The sequence below is a fragment of the Mercenaria mercenaria genome, chromosome 1 (genome assembly GCF_021730395.1).
Source record: "Mercenaria mercenaria strain notata chromosome 1, MADL_Memer_1, whole genome shotgun sequence".
Lineage (NCBI taxonomy): Eukaryota > Metazoa > Mollusca > Bivalvia > Venerida > Veneridae > Mercenaria > Mercenaria mercenaria.
Genome location: NC_069361.1, coordinates 119388899 through 119406898, shown reverse-complemented (window position 1 = coordinate 119406898; position 18000 = coordinate 119388899). Strand labels below are relative to the sequence as shown.

The 18000-nt window shown below is 35.9% G+C and overlaps 1 protein-coding gene across 2 annotated transcripts in view; it reads right to left on the bottom strand.

Annotated features, from left to right (window-relative positions):
* LOC128547967 (probable methyltransferase-like protein 24) overlaps window positions 1-18000 on the bottom strand; it is a 101960-nt gene that overhangs the window by 66285 nt on the left and 17675 nt on the right. For both annotated transcript variants that reach the window (XM_053522001.1, XM_053521997.1), the window contains exon 2: window positions 1528-1649. In XM_053522001.1, the coding sequence (XP_053377976.1) occupies window positions 1528-1649 (122 nt within the window). The remainder of the gene's footprint in view (window positions 1-1527; window positions 1650-18000) is intronic.

Below are 18000 nucleotides of genomic sequence, written 5' to 3'. Positions count from 1 at the left end.
AAGTTACTAGCAAGTTAATACTTAAAAGGGCCAAAAGTTGCTATTTTTGGCTAATGATCACGATAGAAACCACATTTTTCAATCAACGCTAATCAAACTTGCACACAACTTATATTGGCATAATATCTTGGTTCCTTTCAAAAAATGGCCAGATCCCATCATGGGTTCCAGAATTATGACCGCTTCATTTATGATTTGATTTGATATAAACTTTGAAAATATCTTTATCAACAATTAATTGTCTCAGTTGCATGTGTTTAGTAGATCTCTTTTTGTTCACTTACAATATTTTTTTGAATTACGTCCCTTTTACTTACTATAAATAGCTTATTTTGAAACTTTCTTATTATTGGCTGTAGGGGAAAAACGAGAACACTTTTCTTTGGCACAACATGGTGTACCTGGTAAGGACTTTTTTCGTGGACTTAGATTTTTTTTGGAATTTTTTCCCTTTGTCTTTTGGGGTTAAGCAGTCAAGTTCTTTAAAGTTTGCTCCCATCTTCTTATGTAACTCTTCGGGCGTATATTGCCCCGCTTGATGGATTTTTTGTTTAAAGGTAGTTGACAACAAATCAGTATATACGGTGAAACATATTATTCTTAGCCAATTGGTTTAAAAGAATGAAAGTGTCCCAGTTGCTTCTGTTTCCTTAAACAATGGTCTCAGTTGTAGGCCAATTGGTGACCGCATTTATCTGTGTATAAGTGTAAAACATTCCAGTGTTGGTTTCCTATTTTACTGTTGAAACATTAGACTCTGTTTATATATGTACAGCATTTGCTTTGCTACCAAGAGGATTGGGGTCTAGTCCTTGTTCTGCCCATTTGAGTTGTTTCCTTTTGCAAATACACCAGAAACCTTATATACTTCAGTCCACACAGCTTAAAAATGCTGATCGGGTATAGCTATCAACTACTTCAGTATTTTGTTCATAATAAACGCTGCCGATATATGATGGTATTTTGTTTATCATAAACGCTGCCGACATATGATAAAGATCTCCGAAAGTCGGTGCAACAGTAGTATATTTGTGGAAAGAATATGTGTAGCGTATATTTGATTTCGTTGAAAATAGAAGGTCGCAATGATTCAGTATATAATTTTTACAGTGAAAATATACATAAAACCTACAAACAACTTTGACTATGGGATTCTGCTGATATGATTGAAGGTTGACGGATTTTGTGTCATTTACAAACGAATACGCAAACGTAAAAATACGTCTCTAAATAGAAATTTACGCAGTAAAGAATGTCTAACATTGTTACGTCCTTAAATAACTTTTAACTTAAAATCAGCTTTAAACGGGAGTTATATCACGTTATGCCTTGGTGTGCCTTTTCAAAACTGTATTTCTTAAATAACAAACCAACCAATAAACAAACTGTTATTGTTTACGTGTTTCTGATTGTGATTTAATATGAAATATATACATGAATTATTCTCGTAATAATCATAGCCGGCAGACATTCTGACCGTTTACTTGCTTTTGTTATACTAGCTAAAAACTTTATTTCTAAACTTACTTCCAATATATTTCATACAGCATGTTGTTGTCCATTTTGTCAATCTCATAGTCTGGAGGTAAAAGGTACATGTTTTGTCTTATTTTATACAGATTGAATTCCCTTTGTGATATGTTACAACTCTGAAAATAGATTAGAATAAAGTTAGTATATCGATTTTTCTTCTTAGATTTCAAAATGTCATCAACCTATGAATAAATGTGTGACAGTATCAGTTTAATATCAGAAAAATATATTCTGTAGAAATACTACCTGCAAATAACATTTTTGAACTTACATATTCAATGTGTATCTAACCGTAATAAATCAAAGAGCATAGCATCTGTATGACGAAAAATCCAAAATATTGCGGGATTCAAACCCAGGTCGTTCAGGTGCAAGTCCAAATGCTCTAACCGAAGATCCAAAGAGTCTACTTCGTGACGCAGTTGTCAGAGATTGACATTAAACATGCAGGCTATCCAACCTATCAGAGGGATGATAACAGTGTGAAATAAATTTTGAGTTACAATAATGAATAGCTATCAGTATGTTTGAAAAACGACATTTGATTACACCCAGTGAGGTTTTGAAATATGTCTATCCGAAATTAATAACAAGATTAGTCAAAGAAGTATTTTAGTAATCATTTGGAAAACACAATTACAAATTATCGATAGTTCGGGGAAAGCACGTAAACAAACTAGAAATACATTCGTTCGCCCAAGCACCTTTCGATTATCCATGTGATTAATTCTAAACAAGGTGGTAATTCAGAATGAGCTAATTTTCACAAAATTGTGCTGTCATTGCGGTTGGAGTGTGACTAAATCAATTGCCATTGAAACATGTTTTAGAGGTTATATTTAAACAGTCTATGTAAGCACAGATTAGTTAATCTCTTGATAATTTTTAATTGTTTAAAAATATCGATCTCGACATGATTTCGTTTTTATTAAATAAGGTCATAAATGGTCTATGTCTTGAAAAAAAGAACATGAGATAAAACTTTCGACACAATGAAAATATTTGTCAACTAACGTTAACTTATGTATATTAACATTATTTGAGTGCGTTATTGTGCTCGCCATATTTTTTTGGCCTCCGGTCGTACCTGAGCGGTGCACAACTTTATGGTTTTATACTGCTTTTTCGTCTGTGTATACATGTGTGTATTTAGGGCGATGTTCCACTGTGTTGGTTTACATTCTTGACATTATGTCTGTCTTTGTCTGTTAGATCTGTGTTTTGTGTGTGGGGGGGGGGGGGGGGGGGGTGTGCGTGTGCGTGTGCGTGCGTTTGTATAGCAGACGTTGTGAGGCTTGATTATTGTACACACACCAACGGTGCGAGAACCCTCCTCTGCTTCGAGGACTTACACACGGGTCCTCTAGTTATTTTTTACGGTATGGAGTCTTCTTGAGGACCTCTTCTTGATAATGCAAAAAAACTTAAGTCCTCATAAAGAGGCAATATCAAGTCTGTTAAGACACAGATGTTACACATTTTTATTATCGGTTATTATTTGCCCCTAAAATCTTGTGTGCATAAGCTAATGAATATGCAAATTCTAGCCAGTCGGAATTCTCGCATTTTTTCGTTGCAAGACAGCTACCAGGTGTATATGCCCGGAGTAATCCGAATGGTAAGGTGTTAAAAAATGGACTACAGTTTCGCCGGTCAGTCTATCAGCTGTGGACGCACCGGATATATGCAAATAAATAGTTTCAAAATTAGAGGTAGGTACTACTTTATTGGCCAATTATATCATTTTACCTCAAGTTAGTCCATAACCAAACATAGAGACACTGTTTAACACAATTCCGGTATTAGACCGGATACCGTAATTTACTAGAGTCTAAACTTAGAACCAAAATGGTGGTAGATGTCCTCTGAAAATTGGTAAGATAAGCTTGTGTTTCTGAAGTTCTCGAATGTTTGCACATTTATTGTTACATGTTTTTTATGACTACTAATCTTAGATCTAAACGCATTTTTTTCCGACCGGTACGAACTTGTCACCCTCAGATACTGTACACAAACTGGGTTATTCACAAATTTCAGCAGACACGTGCTCTATAAGTTTAAATTATGTTTGAATAATGGTATGCGTAATGTACTTAAAATCTCGTTAGACAATGGCGTCCAGTGAGTGTTATTCGAAAGGTCCGTCAATATTTGTGTTATCTCAACAAGATTTAGAAATGTTAGGTTCTTTTATGAGGACAGAAGAAAAAAAGAACACCTGACCTGTATTCATATATATGACAATGGGTATCTTGTATCATTCAAAAGGGCGGAGTCGTGGATCATTTGTGTTCTAATGTTACAAGATAAACAAGTTTTTCATCAAAAATACTTCTATAAAACTGTAAGTGGCTGTTTGCATACACTTTGTGTATGGGTGTATGGACCCCACTTTAGACGCCTGGCCCAGCTTTTTTAACTTTCTGTGTCGAATGACGAAAAACGTATGAGATTTATGCAGAACATTCAAATTACCAGGGCTCGACACTAACTTTCTTTCCATGGTGGCCCGAAGGACTTTCAGGTGGTCCTGCCTATTACATTTGTGTAAGTAAACATAAACTTCACCATATATGATATCGTTGTTCGTCCCGAATTCGTCACCGTCCTGTTTTCGTCAGTGTTTATTTCTTACCCACTGTGCATGCTATGACGTCATCTGTTATTTTTACGGCATATATATTACTTTCACTTTGAAAAGATTGATATATCAGAGGTAGTCCCATAAATAAGACCTGACTTAACCCATTTTATATTTTGACGTTTCTCCTGTAAAGTCAGGTCTCATCCACAGGTATTTGGCGCGGTGCTTGGTCCGGTGGGGGCGGTGAGGGTGGGTGGGAGGGGGTGGTGGGGGTTGGGGGCTGTTAAAAAATATCAGGCCTTAAATATTGCCAAATCATGTCTAGACATCATGTTATAGTCCATTGGATATTTTCTGACATGTAAGCACCCGATTTTTGTTGGGTATATACATGCAGAGGCTGTGTAAACTTTGACGTGTTTTATCAATTTAATACCAACAGAACATATTTGTGTGACCAGTGCGGTACATTGTACCATATCGTTAGGGACATATTTGTACACGGAGCAGATTACTGTTATTTCTACCGTATCTGACTTGACTGGTGTAGTAGAGGTATAACACGGCACTTCTACTCCCTTGCCTATCAGCTAGCTTTTATGGCGACGTGGTAGAGTGTCCACTTGGAGATCTCAAGGCTCCGAGTTCAATTCCAGCTCGGAGTTTTCTCCTGTTACACTGGTATGAAATACATGAAATTGGATCACCAGAACAATGAATAATCCACGCGCAATTAACATTGTTTGTTTATTTTGTTGTAAAACAACGCGTCATGTTCATGTGTACTTGGACGATAGAACAGATGCCGCATATTCATGGAGATACGTTTGTGTTGAGTGCCTAAAAACAACCACAGAACAATTTCAGGATGTTTTAGAAATGATTATGGAATCATGAGGATTTTATTTACAAACTTACATTGTGTGACATGCGGATATAGAGTGCACTTATATATTTATGTGTATATTCAATCATTGGACATAAGTACATTTACAGGGTTTCAGAAATCTGCAAATTTATTATTTTAATCTGGTAGCCCGGTCATTTACCTACTGCTGCGGAAAGAGTATTGAGGAACAAGCAAATATTTAAAATGTAAGTATAACTTCTATATACCCAACAAAAATCGGGTGCTTGTCAGAAAATATCCAGTGGACTATAACACTACACATGATTTGGCAATATTTAAGGCCCGATTTGTTTTACAGTCACGATATGTGATAATGTCAAATATTTCCACCATATTATGTATACATGCAGACGGTAAACGTTGAACGAAATCTTTTGTACGATATGTCGTCACAAATCTTGGTCTGGGAACTGGAAATTTCTGAGATGCTTTAAGTGTCTCCCACCCATCTAAAGGCTTAGTAGACCAGTTTCAGGTGTCTTCAGTCAGTGTCATCGGTCGACCATGGCATCATCATTTTGTGTGTGCTTATTCTATTTTTGATGATGCAAAACATTGATGTATATGCATGTTTAGATGGCCAAAACACCTGAAATCGCTCTACTTTCCAAGAAATATGGCTTCCTTACAGTGTATCAGTGCTTTACACTAAGCTTGTTACCAGGGTGTCTATTCAACAAGAGCTAGGGTATCAGAACCGGACTACCCTGTGTCATATTCCTGTCTCCAATCATGAATCTTTGCCTGTCAGATCTACATGTATATACACATAGAGCAATGGCATGCAGGGCTCACACTGGCCAAGACAAAATAATAGCCAATGTTGCAGGTATGGCGAAATATGTCAGACAGTCGGACATTGCCAATGAATTTTCGTAAGGTCCGACGGAGACCTCAGAAACGTCGGCCCAAATTGTCCGGCTCTTTTTTCGGGATTGATTTAGTGGTATGAATGTGTCAGGTTCAGTAGATGCCCATAATCTCCTGCTTGTTCAACAGGCTTTTATTGGTCGGTATTAAAAATAAAAACACAGATTCTTATTTAAACTGAATTTACACATTTAAATCATGTGAAGATAAGAAATTTATTAAATTTACGACATTTTCTTAAATTATTTTACAAAATATACAACCAAAATTTCGACCACAGATGTCCGTGATTCTTAAAAACTGTACCAATATCCGGATAGACAAAATTTCGGAGGTGGCCAAATATTGAACAGGCTTGATTAAAAAACGAAAGTAAAGGTCAGTGGTCAAATGTCAGGGTCACAGTGACCTAAACTTCTAAAAATGTTTCTGCTCAATAATTGCTGATCCATACAATGTATGACCAACAGTCTAATTAATTTTTAGTTCACCTGAGCCGAAGGCTCAAGGTGAACTATTGTGATCGGTCAATGTCCGTCGTCCGTCCGTGCATCCGTTCGTCAACAATTTCTTTAAACGACAACTCCTCCTAAACCACTGGGCCAAATTTAAAGAAACTTCACAGAAATGATCCTGGGGGGGACCTCTACCAAAGTTATTCAAATAATGGAATTCCATGCGGAACTCTGGTTGCCATGGCAACTGCTGGCAACCAAAAGGAAAAATAAAAAAAAAACTTCTCTGAAGCCACAAGCCTAGTCCTTTGATATTTGGTATGAAGCATTGCCTAGTTGTATTTACCAAGATTGTTCAAACTATGTCCCTGGGATCAAAAATGGCCCCGCCCGGGGGGTCACAACTTTTACATGGACTTATATAGGAACAAACTTTAAAAATCTTCTCCTCTGAAACCACAACGACTAGGCCATTGATAATTGGTATGTAGCATTGCCTAGTGGGCCTCTACCAAGTTTGCTCAAACTATGTCCTTGGGGTAAAAAAAATGGAACGGCCCCGGGGGTCATAAATTTTACATAGACTTATATAGGAAGAAATTTTAAAAATCTTCTTCTCTTAAACTACAAGGTCTAGGCCTTTGACATTTGGTATGCAGCATTGACTGGTGGTTCTCTACCAAAATTGTTCACATGAAGCCCCTGGGGTCAAAACTGGCCACCCCCCGGGGGTCACAAGTTTTACATAGGCTTATATAGGAAAAAATCTTTAAAAATCTTCTCTGAAACTATGTCCTTGGGGTAAAAAAAATGGAACGGCCCCGGGGGTCATAAATTTTACATAGACTTATATAGGAAGAAATTTTAAAAATCTTCTTCTCTTAAACTACAAGGCCTAGGCCTTTGATATTTGGTATGCAGCATTGCCTAGTGATCCTCTACCAAGAGTGTTCAAATTATGCCCCTGGGTTACCGGGGTTCACAAGTTTTCATAGACTTGCATAGGAAAAAAACTTTAAAATCGTTTTCTCTGAAACCACAAGGCCTAGGCTGTGATATTTGGTATGCAGCATTGCCTAGTGGTCCTCTACCAAGATTGTTCAAATTATGTCTCTCGGGATAAAGAAATGGCCCCGCCCCGGGGTACACAAGCTTTACATAGCCTTATATAGGAAAAAAAAATACAAAATCTTCTTCTCTGAAACCACAAGGCCTAGACCTTTGATATTTGGTATGCAGCATTGCCTAGTGATCCTCTACCAAGAATGTTCAAATTTTGCCCCTGGGTTACCGGGATTCACAAGTTTTCATAGACTTGCATAGGAAAAAATCTTTAAAATCGTTTTCTCTGAAACCACAAGGCCTAGGCCTGTAATATTTGGTATGCAGCATTGCCTAGTGGTCCTCTACCAAGATTGTTCAAATTATGTCCCTCGGGGTAAAAAATGGCCCCGCCCCGGGGTACACAAGCTTTACATAGCCTTATATAGGAAAAAAACTTACAAAATCTTCTTCTCTGAAACCACAATTTCAAGACCTTTTATATTTGGTATGTAGCATTGCCTTGTAGTCTTCTACTAAGAGTGTTCATATTATGCCCTTGGGGTGAAAAGAGGCCACAACCAGGGGATCACAAGTTTCACATAGACTTATATAGAAAAAAAACTGTATAAAATCTTCTTATCTGTAACCACAAGGCCTAGGCCTTTGATATTTGCACTGCCTACTGGTCCTCTACCAAGATTGTTCTAATTATGCCCCTGGGATGAAAGAAGGCCCCAACTGGGTGGGGGTTACAATTTTCAGATAGACTTATATAGGATTTATTTTGCAATATAGATCCAGGATGAACTCAGGTGAACGATATAGGGCCATCATGGCCCACTTGTTGGATAATTGGTCTTCAAAAATTGACTACAATAGTACATGACCAATATTGTTTTTAGAGCAATGTATCTGGTCAAGGTCAATATTACTAAAACTAGAACTTTAAAAAGAGGTACAGATCTGAAATTAAGGCTGATGACTATAAAGTTAGTAAGTTTCTGGTCAAGGTCACTGTCACTGAAAAAAGCACTTTAAAATGGTAAGAGATACAAATGAGCTGACTACGTAAAAGCTTGAGTGCAATGAGGTGATGTTTCTGGTCAAGGTCATTTCAAAACCACTGTCTCTAAAAATATAAATTTAAAACAGAGATGCAGATATGAAATTTGGACTGATGACCAAATGCTAGGCATTGCAGAGTTTTATGGCCTTAGACTTGAAAGCATCTTGTCTGTGTCATGTGTGTTTCACAGATGCATCTACTTGATTTATATCACTGATTGGTGTTTGCATGTAAACATGATTTTATTTTTGCAGTATTTTAAACGTGAAGATGAGAGCAAGAAAAGGGAAGGAGAACGCTGATTGTGTGTCGGCAGAAGAAAAAGGAATTCTAGAAGAGAAGTTTATTGACAGTTACATAGGTGAGTGATTTGGAAATACTAATAATCTTACTGTAGTTATTTAGCATCAGTATTCACATCAGATAAAACAATCGCCGTAACAAGTGATTTGAATTTTAACGGTTCTAATTATGCATATATTTTACTTAAATATTTTTGTGAAGGGTTCTGTGCTGGTCCACATGTCTTTTAGTCTATCCAAAGTAAGTTCCAGTTATTTTTTTTTTGCACCAGTCTACACTTGAGTTTAATTTTATTATAATTATTACTTAGAGATATTCACTTAAAACTTAAAATAAATTTCTTACTATCAATGTCTTCATTGTTTTTGATTTGCACTCAATGACAAGCATATTTTTGACACATTTGGCTGAAAATGATGATGATGATTCAAAATGATATTGGAGTTTAGATGTTGACATATCTTTAATCCTGCAAATTGTAGATGATCTGTACAGAAACTGAGCCATGCTGTGTGAAAAAAGCTTCCCGACTAGCCATGGACCCACGTTTTGAGGGTCGCGGGTTTGAGCACGGGTGGCGACAACTCCCTGTGGCGTTTTTCGCCACCCACCACTTTTTCAAGTGGGGTAGTTGACTGTTACTAGCATGCAAGGAGTTGGCGTGTACTGGTAAAAAGACCCAGGAGACACGATAGGTATCAGGCTGCCGTTAAATGACTCTGACTGTTAATACGGCGTTAAACCCCAAACAACCTGAGTGGAAAAAAACTGTGCTACAGCTGATTATTGTATGACCTTTATAACGGCCTGCTCAGAAGGTTGCTTTCAGTCTGTTGATTATTTGCCTGGAAAATGAGCCACGCTATGCTAAAACCATCCATGTTACAGCAGATTATGTCCTTCACATGTCAGATAGGACACCTTTAAATTTATATAATTCAGTTCTATCATCTGTGTAGGTTCCGGTGTGTTTGCCTTGGACACTATTGAAAAGAGGAAGCTTTCTTTTTTTCTTCCATCATGAAGGAAAACAGTTCTGGTAAGTAAATTGACATTAACCTAATCTGTTTCAAAGGTATCATTTGTATATTCTATTATTCAGCATTAATGATGAACTAAAACCTCAGTGGCAAAATGTGATAACTGTATATTGTTTATATAGGCAGTTATTATGTTTTTGCACTAGGATGACGTGTTGTGATTGCCCACTGGCTGTCTGGCCATCAACGCAAGTGGTTAAACAACTTCTGAAGAACAGCTAGCATCCTAGCATTGTTTACAAACATGAAAATGATTGTTACAGAATTTTCTTTTATTTTAGGTTTTGTTAAAATCCAGTATATCAATCACTATTGAAGGCAGTGACAATGAAAAATCTTCTCCATCTACATAAGGAAAATCAACTTCTACAACTCCATTTGGAACCTCGGCAGATTGATGCCCCATTTAATATTTCTTGTGTTTATTTCCTTCCCTTTACAGTGTATTGTATAGACTGTGTACAGTTCTCCATTTTAACTGCACATGATTTCATATCTTAATTGATGTGCACATATTGTAATTTTAGAGTGCAGGTGTCACAAGACTAGAGAAATTTACCAACACTTTACCATTTGATGTTTCTTGCAGTTGAGGCTGCCATCCAAACAGACAATTTAAAAATAAGGGTAGTTCAGAGGTTTAAATTTGGCTAGTTATTTTGTGTTTATTCAGTGTCTCTACAGTCACACACTAAGATTTCACAGAAAAATTCTGGGATGAATACCAGATGATGTCATGCAATTTTCTTTGTTGCTAAATATGAAGCCTGTGTTTTCAGCATTGATGCAACACACTCATCTGGTTATGGCCGGATGATAAATGACGATCATCGAAGGCCTAACTGCAAAGTCAAACTCAGTCTTACAGGATCAAAATTAGCAATTTATGCACTAAAAGACGTGTACAAGGGTGATGAACTTCGGTATGACTATAAAGACACAACAGCCTTCAATCTGACTAAAGTACTTGATCTTCTAAACGAAGATCTGAGAACGACCCATTCAAAGTCGTCTTCTGTATATTTTGGATTTCCAATATTGCTATTTTTATTTTCGCAAATCTATTTTTATTTGAACCAATAGGACAACTTGTTCGAATGTCAGAGTAAGAAAACTTTGCAGTCAATCCAGGGCTCGAACCCGGGGCCTCTCGCTTACAGAGCAAGTGCCCTACCGACTGAGCTAACCGGCTATCTGACATCTTTCGACATAAAAATTGTAGATATCAAAAACCAAGGCTTTTTAAAGCTTGCAGAATGTTGTAAGTTAGCTTTTGATTAGCTAGCGGAAGGGTCGTCAGAACGAGGCTATCAATAGCTCGTTGTCAGATCCTATGCGTAGGATAATAGGATATGTACTTTAGTCAGATTGCAACCGCCTTCTGGCAAAGGGTATGTAACAGTTCATTTTTAAACAGAATGAACTACTTTTGAACGTACTATTAACCAGTTGCTAATTAACTTGGTGCTAGAAAACATGAGTTGAATGTCTGTGATTTTAGCACATGTAGATTTTATGCATCCCCTCTGTCTGTCTGCCTGTCTGTCTGTTTAGGTATCTTGGGTCAAGCCCTTTCAGATGAGGTCAAGGTCGGACTCATCATCCAGAGTTTGTGGGTTCGAATCAGCGGAATTTGACTGTGACCTCCACAAGCCCATCTTTTGGTGCAAGTACTGATCAGAACTCCAGGAAGCGGTCATCAAGAGTAGTTAATATAAGTTACAAGAACTTGGCTCTACAAGAGATGTTAAATAAATAAGTTTAAACTAATTAAACTAATTCAAAGTTACCTAAATATTACGTTACTGAAAAAGACAGGAAAAGCCCAGCAGTGAACAATACTTTGGGTACGCATGCACAAAATGAAAGCATGCCTGCTAAGGAGAAGTTAAAAATAATGGTAATTGTTAACATGCCAAGTGCCAGATACACAGGCCTTGGCTGAAATGGGAGAGTTGTGACATTGCAGTTTGCAGATATTTTCCTCAACAATAATTTGTCAGTTGGTATGTGGCTAGTAACTGTGGAGCAAATTACTGGTATAGTTTGCTGAATTTTCGTGGTAATAGGTATTACAGGGTGTCGATAACTGGACTGTGGTCCTTCCTTAATGAAAATCACATTGGTTGTTACAACGTAGTTCATTGGACAAACTTTATACATGGACACCTGTGCATATACTGAGGCAACCAGTGAAATGTTGTGTTATTTGTTGTAATAGTAGACAATATCTGAACGCGAATGATCGCTTAAGATGTCGATGTTTGCTCTATACCTGGTGTCTTAATTCAGACGATAATAAAAACATGTTTGAAAAATATCCTCAAGGTCGTCATTCTGAACAAACTATAATAGACAGTGAGAATACTGTATGCAAACATTTACAGAATATTTTGGTGGTATTTTAAAATGCATTAAGATTATGAAAGAATTTGTTTTATGGTTGAGACCTGTGTACTTGAAACATTTAAAAAGAGAAGGGTTGACAAGTGATTTTGCTATGCCAGAGCACTTCTACTGACCTTCCTGCAAGTAACTATACTCTGCTGTATACATTTGTGTTTAGCTTACACAACAAAAGAAGGACAACGGTTACTGCTTGAAACCCTATCTCACAAGTTTGTATACTATGCTTTATTGTAGAGAAATGCTCCTAGAAAACATGTTTATACATGTCCAGGTATGTTGTTGAAGTTCTGTTTGTTAGCTCACTTGAGCATTAGACAAATCATCGTGGAACCTCCTTTGCAGTGGCAACAGAAATAGTAAACTTATTCGGATCTGGTGATAACACAATATATTTCCAAATTTCTGGGAGTACCACTCAAGAAATTTCCAACTTGGCTTGTGAATGGAGGAAAATAAGGACCTTTTACATCATGGAATAAGTCTTTTTCAAATGGACAAATATTTTGAGTGCTATTGCAACAAAAATAGTAAAATTATATTTGTTAAAACACTCCTGTCCCTAAATCAGTAAATCAGGTACTTCTGTAATACTTGCAATACTTCAGTGACTTGTTCTAATCCTAGTCTGGAGTTCTGACTTTGAAATGCCAGAAATTGCAAAGTAGATTGTTCACTAGTTACAGTTCAAAAGCTGTTTCTGTTTTGTTTGAACTTTTTCAAAGTAGTTCAGACATTACCTTGTTTTAGCTATATATAAGAGGGACCGGAAAAGTAGATGACATGACCTCTTACTATAGGTAATTTTAAATCACTTCTGTATTCCTGCAATTCGATTTATTTTCACATACAACTTATTTTGTCTGTATTTTCAGAAGCCTGCTATGGCAATAGTAACTTACCGGTTAATGAAATACCTATATGATAGGGGGACAGTTACTTTTGAATCAGTTTAATTATCATTTTTCTGTATTTGTTACCTTTTTAAAGTAAATATAATATAAAAATGACAAAGTTATTTTAGTTTGCTAGATTACAGTAGAAAATATTACTTCTACAGCTATTTGAATCACTAAATTACCTCCCTTTTTAAGTTGGTCACTAATAAAGGGAGGTATTTTATATTTTAAAAAATAAAATATAAGTGAGTACATTTGTTAATATACATATATGTTGAACATAGTTCAATAGTTTACATTTATATATTGCAATTACATAGATATAAATAATTTCTTCATTGAATAATAAACCATAAATATGTTCACTTGTTACAGTTCAAATCATGATAAATGAATTTGGATCTAGTCCAGCTGAGTGAATTGCACATTTATTTTTGGTGCTTTCACTGCTCTTGGACTTTGAAATTATGAACATTTTAAGTTCTCAAAGTTTCATCAAAAACTGTGACATGGCCTAATTCCAACTATCCCACTTTAAAAAACAAGAAAAATGTCTTGGAATCATAACTGATGTTCATCAGCAAAAGCTTAAATTTAGTTAATTTATTGACTGTAGTAGATCATGTTAATTAAATCAATTACTTTTGTACAGATTCTTTCACAATGTAGATTTTTACTAGCATTGAACAGTTAAGTAAAGGAACTTAATGGAGGGAATGAAATTGACTCACGGTTATATTTAATCAGACATACTTGGAAGACAAAAGAATTTCAGTTTACCAGAATAAAGTAATTAAGGATTTGAATTATATGAATAAAGAACATCAAAATACGCGAGTGTGGTAGTTGTATTTGAAGGTTGACTCTTAGTCTGTTGTGAACTTATTTTTGGCTGAAATTATGAGAGTGCAGAGGGATGAATCACTTTTGGTCATATGTAGCATATCTGAATCTTCAATCAAACATATCTTTAAGATGCAAAACATATTGAGGACCTGGTAACAATTTGTGGACTTGTACTATGATGAAGTCATGGTAATATCCCTTGTGTATTTCATGGCTAATGGGGATGGCATCTCTCCTTTCATCAGTAATCTGTAACAGATATTCTATGGTTTTAGTTGGCATGTGTACAACATGTTAAGTAGATTTGTTACAAGTGTCACATTTACGCAAATGGTAGATGGGTGTTATACATGTAGGATGTTACATAGTGAAGGACTAAGTTAATACTAGACTATAGTTTCTCTCATCTAAGAGGTTTACATCAACCTTTAACTGAACTGACGAAATGATTGGCTTTATTGGTAAAATAAAAGTGGTTTGATAATCTATAAAAAAGTGACCCTCTGGAATTTTAAGCTTTTTTCAACATTTGGCTAGTTTTCTTATACCGGTACAATTTTATTTCTCTATGGAAAAATCGCTGTCGTTTACAGTGATGCTATTGACGTCCGTCCCCCATGAACGTCATTGTGGGTACTGCAGTTTGGAAAAGCGACGTAATGTCTTTTGCATTAAGATCCATGGGGAGAATTACAAATTTGCCATTTTTGACTCGAAAACGTACTGTATCAAAAAAATGAAAAAAGTGTCTGGAGGTGTTAATGTTCCAGTGGTGTTAGTATATTTTTAACAAGTTTGGCTAAACATTCTCTGAATCAGCCGCTGAAACTGGTTGAGTGAGACACACTTAAATAAATAAAACTCTGAAAGAAGCAGGAGATGTCACAGAAACATTTTGCATTCTACATTTGAGACTATTGTCAGCCACAGAAAATATATTTTGGTTGTAACTAAAGGATTAATGCAAGTGGCTACAATGATTGTTTCTTGCAGTAAAGAGTGTTATTATGCGTAATTAAACCACCTTCTTAAGGCTTTGCCACATAGCTGAAATTTCATGAGCACTGATGAACAATAGCGTCAATGGACATACCTGAGGATTTTCCATATATTATCATGAGTAATGCCTTTGTATCACTACTGAATTTTTTTTTTAAGAAACAAGGACTTTCTTATTGTGTCTGTTGTTCATTGTCCATAAAATTACAGCTGTGTGATGTCACCTTAAATGAGATATACACTAAAATTCTTTGCATTTCTTTACAAGACCCTGTGGAGAAGGATGAAAAACAACAGAAATAGATGCCGGTGGTGAAAGCAGTGTCAACAACACAGCTGAGGACACTATTCAAGAAACAGAACAAAGTAAACAAAGCAGTAATAAGAAACATACAATTTAATACATGTATTTATATTAGATTTTTTGTGCTTAAGTAACCAGGTCCTCACAAAGACTTGGTGTGTGTAGATACCAGAAACTATGCTTTCATTATTCAGAATCTTCCTGTAGGTCAAAGCAAACTTCTGATTTGTCTTTGTTATAAGTAAGATTGTTTTCTTAAAGAAGAGATAAATAATCAAAAAATAGTCAGGTCCTCACAAAGACTTCATGAGACGTAGATCAATTGGTAGAGCCATGGGCTTAGGTTCCGAGGTTCGAGCCTTGGTTGTTAAAACTCCCTAAGGAGTTTTTGCAACCCACTACTGTTTCAAGTGGGATAGTTGCGTGTTACTAGCAAGGAGTTGGCGTGTACTGGTAAGAAACCCAGGAGACGCGTTGGGTAACAGGCCGCCTTTAAACACCAAACAAATAAACAAAGACTTGGTGTGTGTAGATATTTTGTATCACCAGAAAATGTACTTTTTTTTATTCCGAACCTTCCTGTAGGACAGAACAAACTTCTGATTTGTCTTTGTTATATGTAAGACCACCAGAAAATATACTTTTTTATTCCGAACCTTCTTGCAGGTCAGGAAAAACCTGTAGAGGACGATAAGGTAGAAGTAACTGAAGAAATGGATCCTGATGGTGAAATCAGTGTCAACAACACTGCTGAGGACACTATTCAAGAAACAGAACAAAGCAAACAAAGCAGTAATAAGATACATAATGTTTAATACATGTATTTATATTAGCTTTTTGTGCTTAAAGGGGCATACCCTACAACTGATGGTATTTAAATAACTTCAAAAACCATACGTGATTGATATATTGAATCAGTTGCCACCAAAAGTACAAATAAAAAAGATATTTACTTTTCAAGAAACAGAACAAAGTAAACAAAGCAGTAATAAGATACATACAATTTAATACATGTATTAATTTTAGATTTTTTGTGCTTATTATAATACGTAACCAGGTCCTCACAAAAACTTGGTGTGTGTAGATACTTTGTATCACCAGAAACTATGCTTTCATTATTTAGAACCTTCCTGTAGGTCAAAACAAACTTCCGATTTGTCTTTGTTTTATGTTAGACTGTAAAATGTACTTTTTTTTTTATTCCGAACCTTCCTGTAGGACAGAGCAAACTTCTGATTTGTCTTTGTTTTATATTATTATTACAGTAATTTCACAGATGATTAATCTGAAGGAAAATGAATTAGATACATTAGCGGGCTTTCTCGGACATAACATTAAAGTTCATAAAGAGTTTGACAGACTACCAGAAGACAATCTTCAGGTAATTACGAATATTTGTTAATTGAAGGAGGTTTTAATAGTTTCTGTTGCATATTATTTATGAAAATCAAGGTAAACTGCTCATAGATGCCTGGCTAGCTTGGTAGATTCAGGTGCGGAGGGTCATGGATTTAAGTCCTGGTAGCGACAACTTCCTGCCATTTTTAGCTCGACATTTCGAAGAAAAAGTAGAGCTATTGCACTCACCCCGGCGTCGGCGTTGGTTTAAGTTTTTGATAAAGTCAAATATCTCTGTTACTATCAAAGCTATTGACTTGAAACTTAAAATAGTTATTTACTATCAAAGTCTACACCAGGAGAAACAATCCCCGTATCTCTGATTGAATTTTGACAGAATTATGCCCCTTTTTAACTTAGAATATTTGGTTAAAGTTTTAGATGAAGTCAAATATCTCTGTTACTATCAAAGCTTTTGACTTGAAACTTAAAATACTTATTTACCATTAAAGTCTACACCAGAAGCAACAATGTCCATAACTCTGATTTGAATGTTGACAGAATTATGCTCCTTTTTAACTTAGAATTGTTTTTAAAATTTTTGATAAAGTCAAATATCTCTGTTACTATTAAAGCTTTTGACTGTAAACTCAAAATAGTTATAGACAATCAAAGTCTGCACCAAGAGATACAATTCCCATAACTCTGGTTTGAATTTTGACAGAATTACGCCCCTTTTTAACTTAGAATTTTTGGTTAAAGTTTTTGATGAAGTCAAATATCTCTGTTACTATCACAGCTTTTGACTTGAAACTTAAAATACTTACTTACCATCAACGTCTACACCAGGAGAAACAATATGCATGACTCTTTTTGAATTTTGACAGAAATATGCCCCTTTTTAACTTAGAATTTTTTGTTCAAAGTCAAATATCTCTGTTACTATTAAAGCTTTTGACTTGAAACTCAAAATAATCATTTACTATCAAAGTCTACACCAGGAGACACAGTTCCCATAACTCTGATTTGAATTTTGACAGAGTTATGTCCCTTTTTAAATTAGAATGTTTTTACTGGCAACGCTCTTATTCAGAGTCAAGCACTGAGAAAAGTCGTGCGCGCTGTCTTACGGACAGCTCTTGTTCAGGGAGTTGGCATGTACTTGTAAGAAACCAAGGAGCCTATACATGACTCTGACTGTCAGTTACAATGTTACACCACAAAAAAAGGTAAACTGCCTGTCTGTTTATGACTGAAATATGGCTGTGAGACGGTTGAAAACCGAACACAAACAAATAAATCCAGTTTTTATACCTATGCAAATGAAGTTTGGGGAATATATACAATGTTGGAGTCACAGTCAGTTGGTTGGTTAGTGGGTTGGTAGGTCGGTTGGTCTGTCT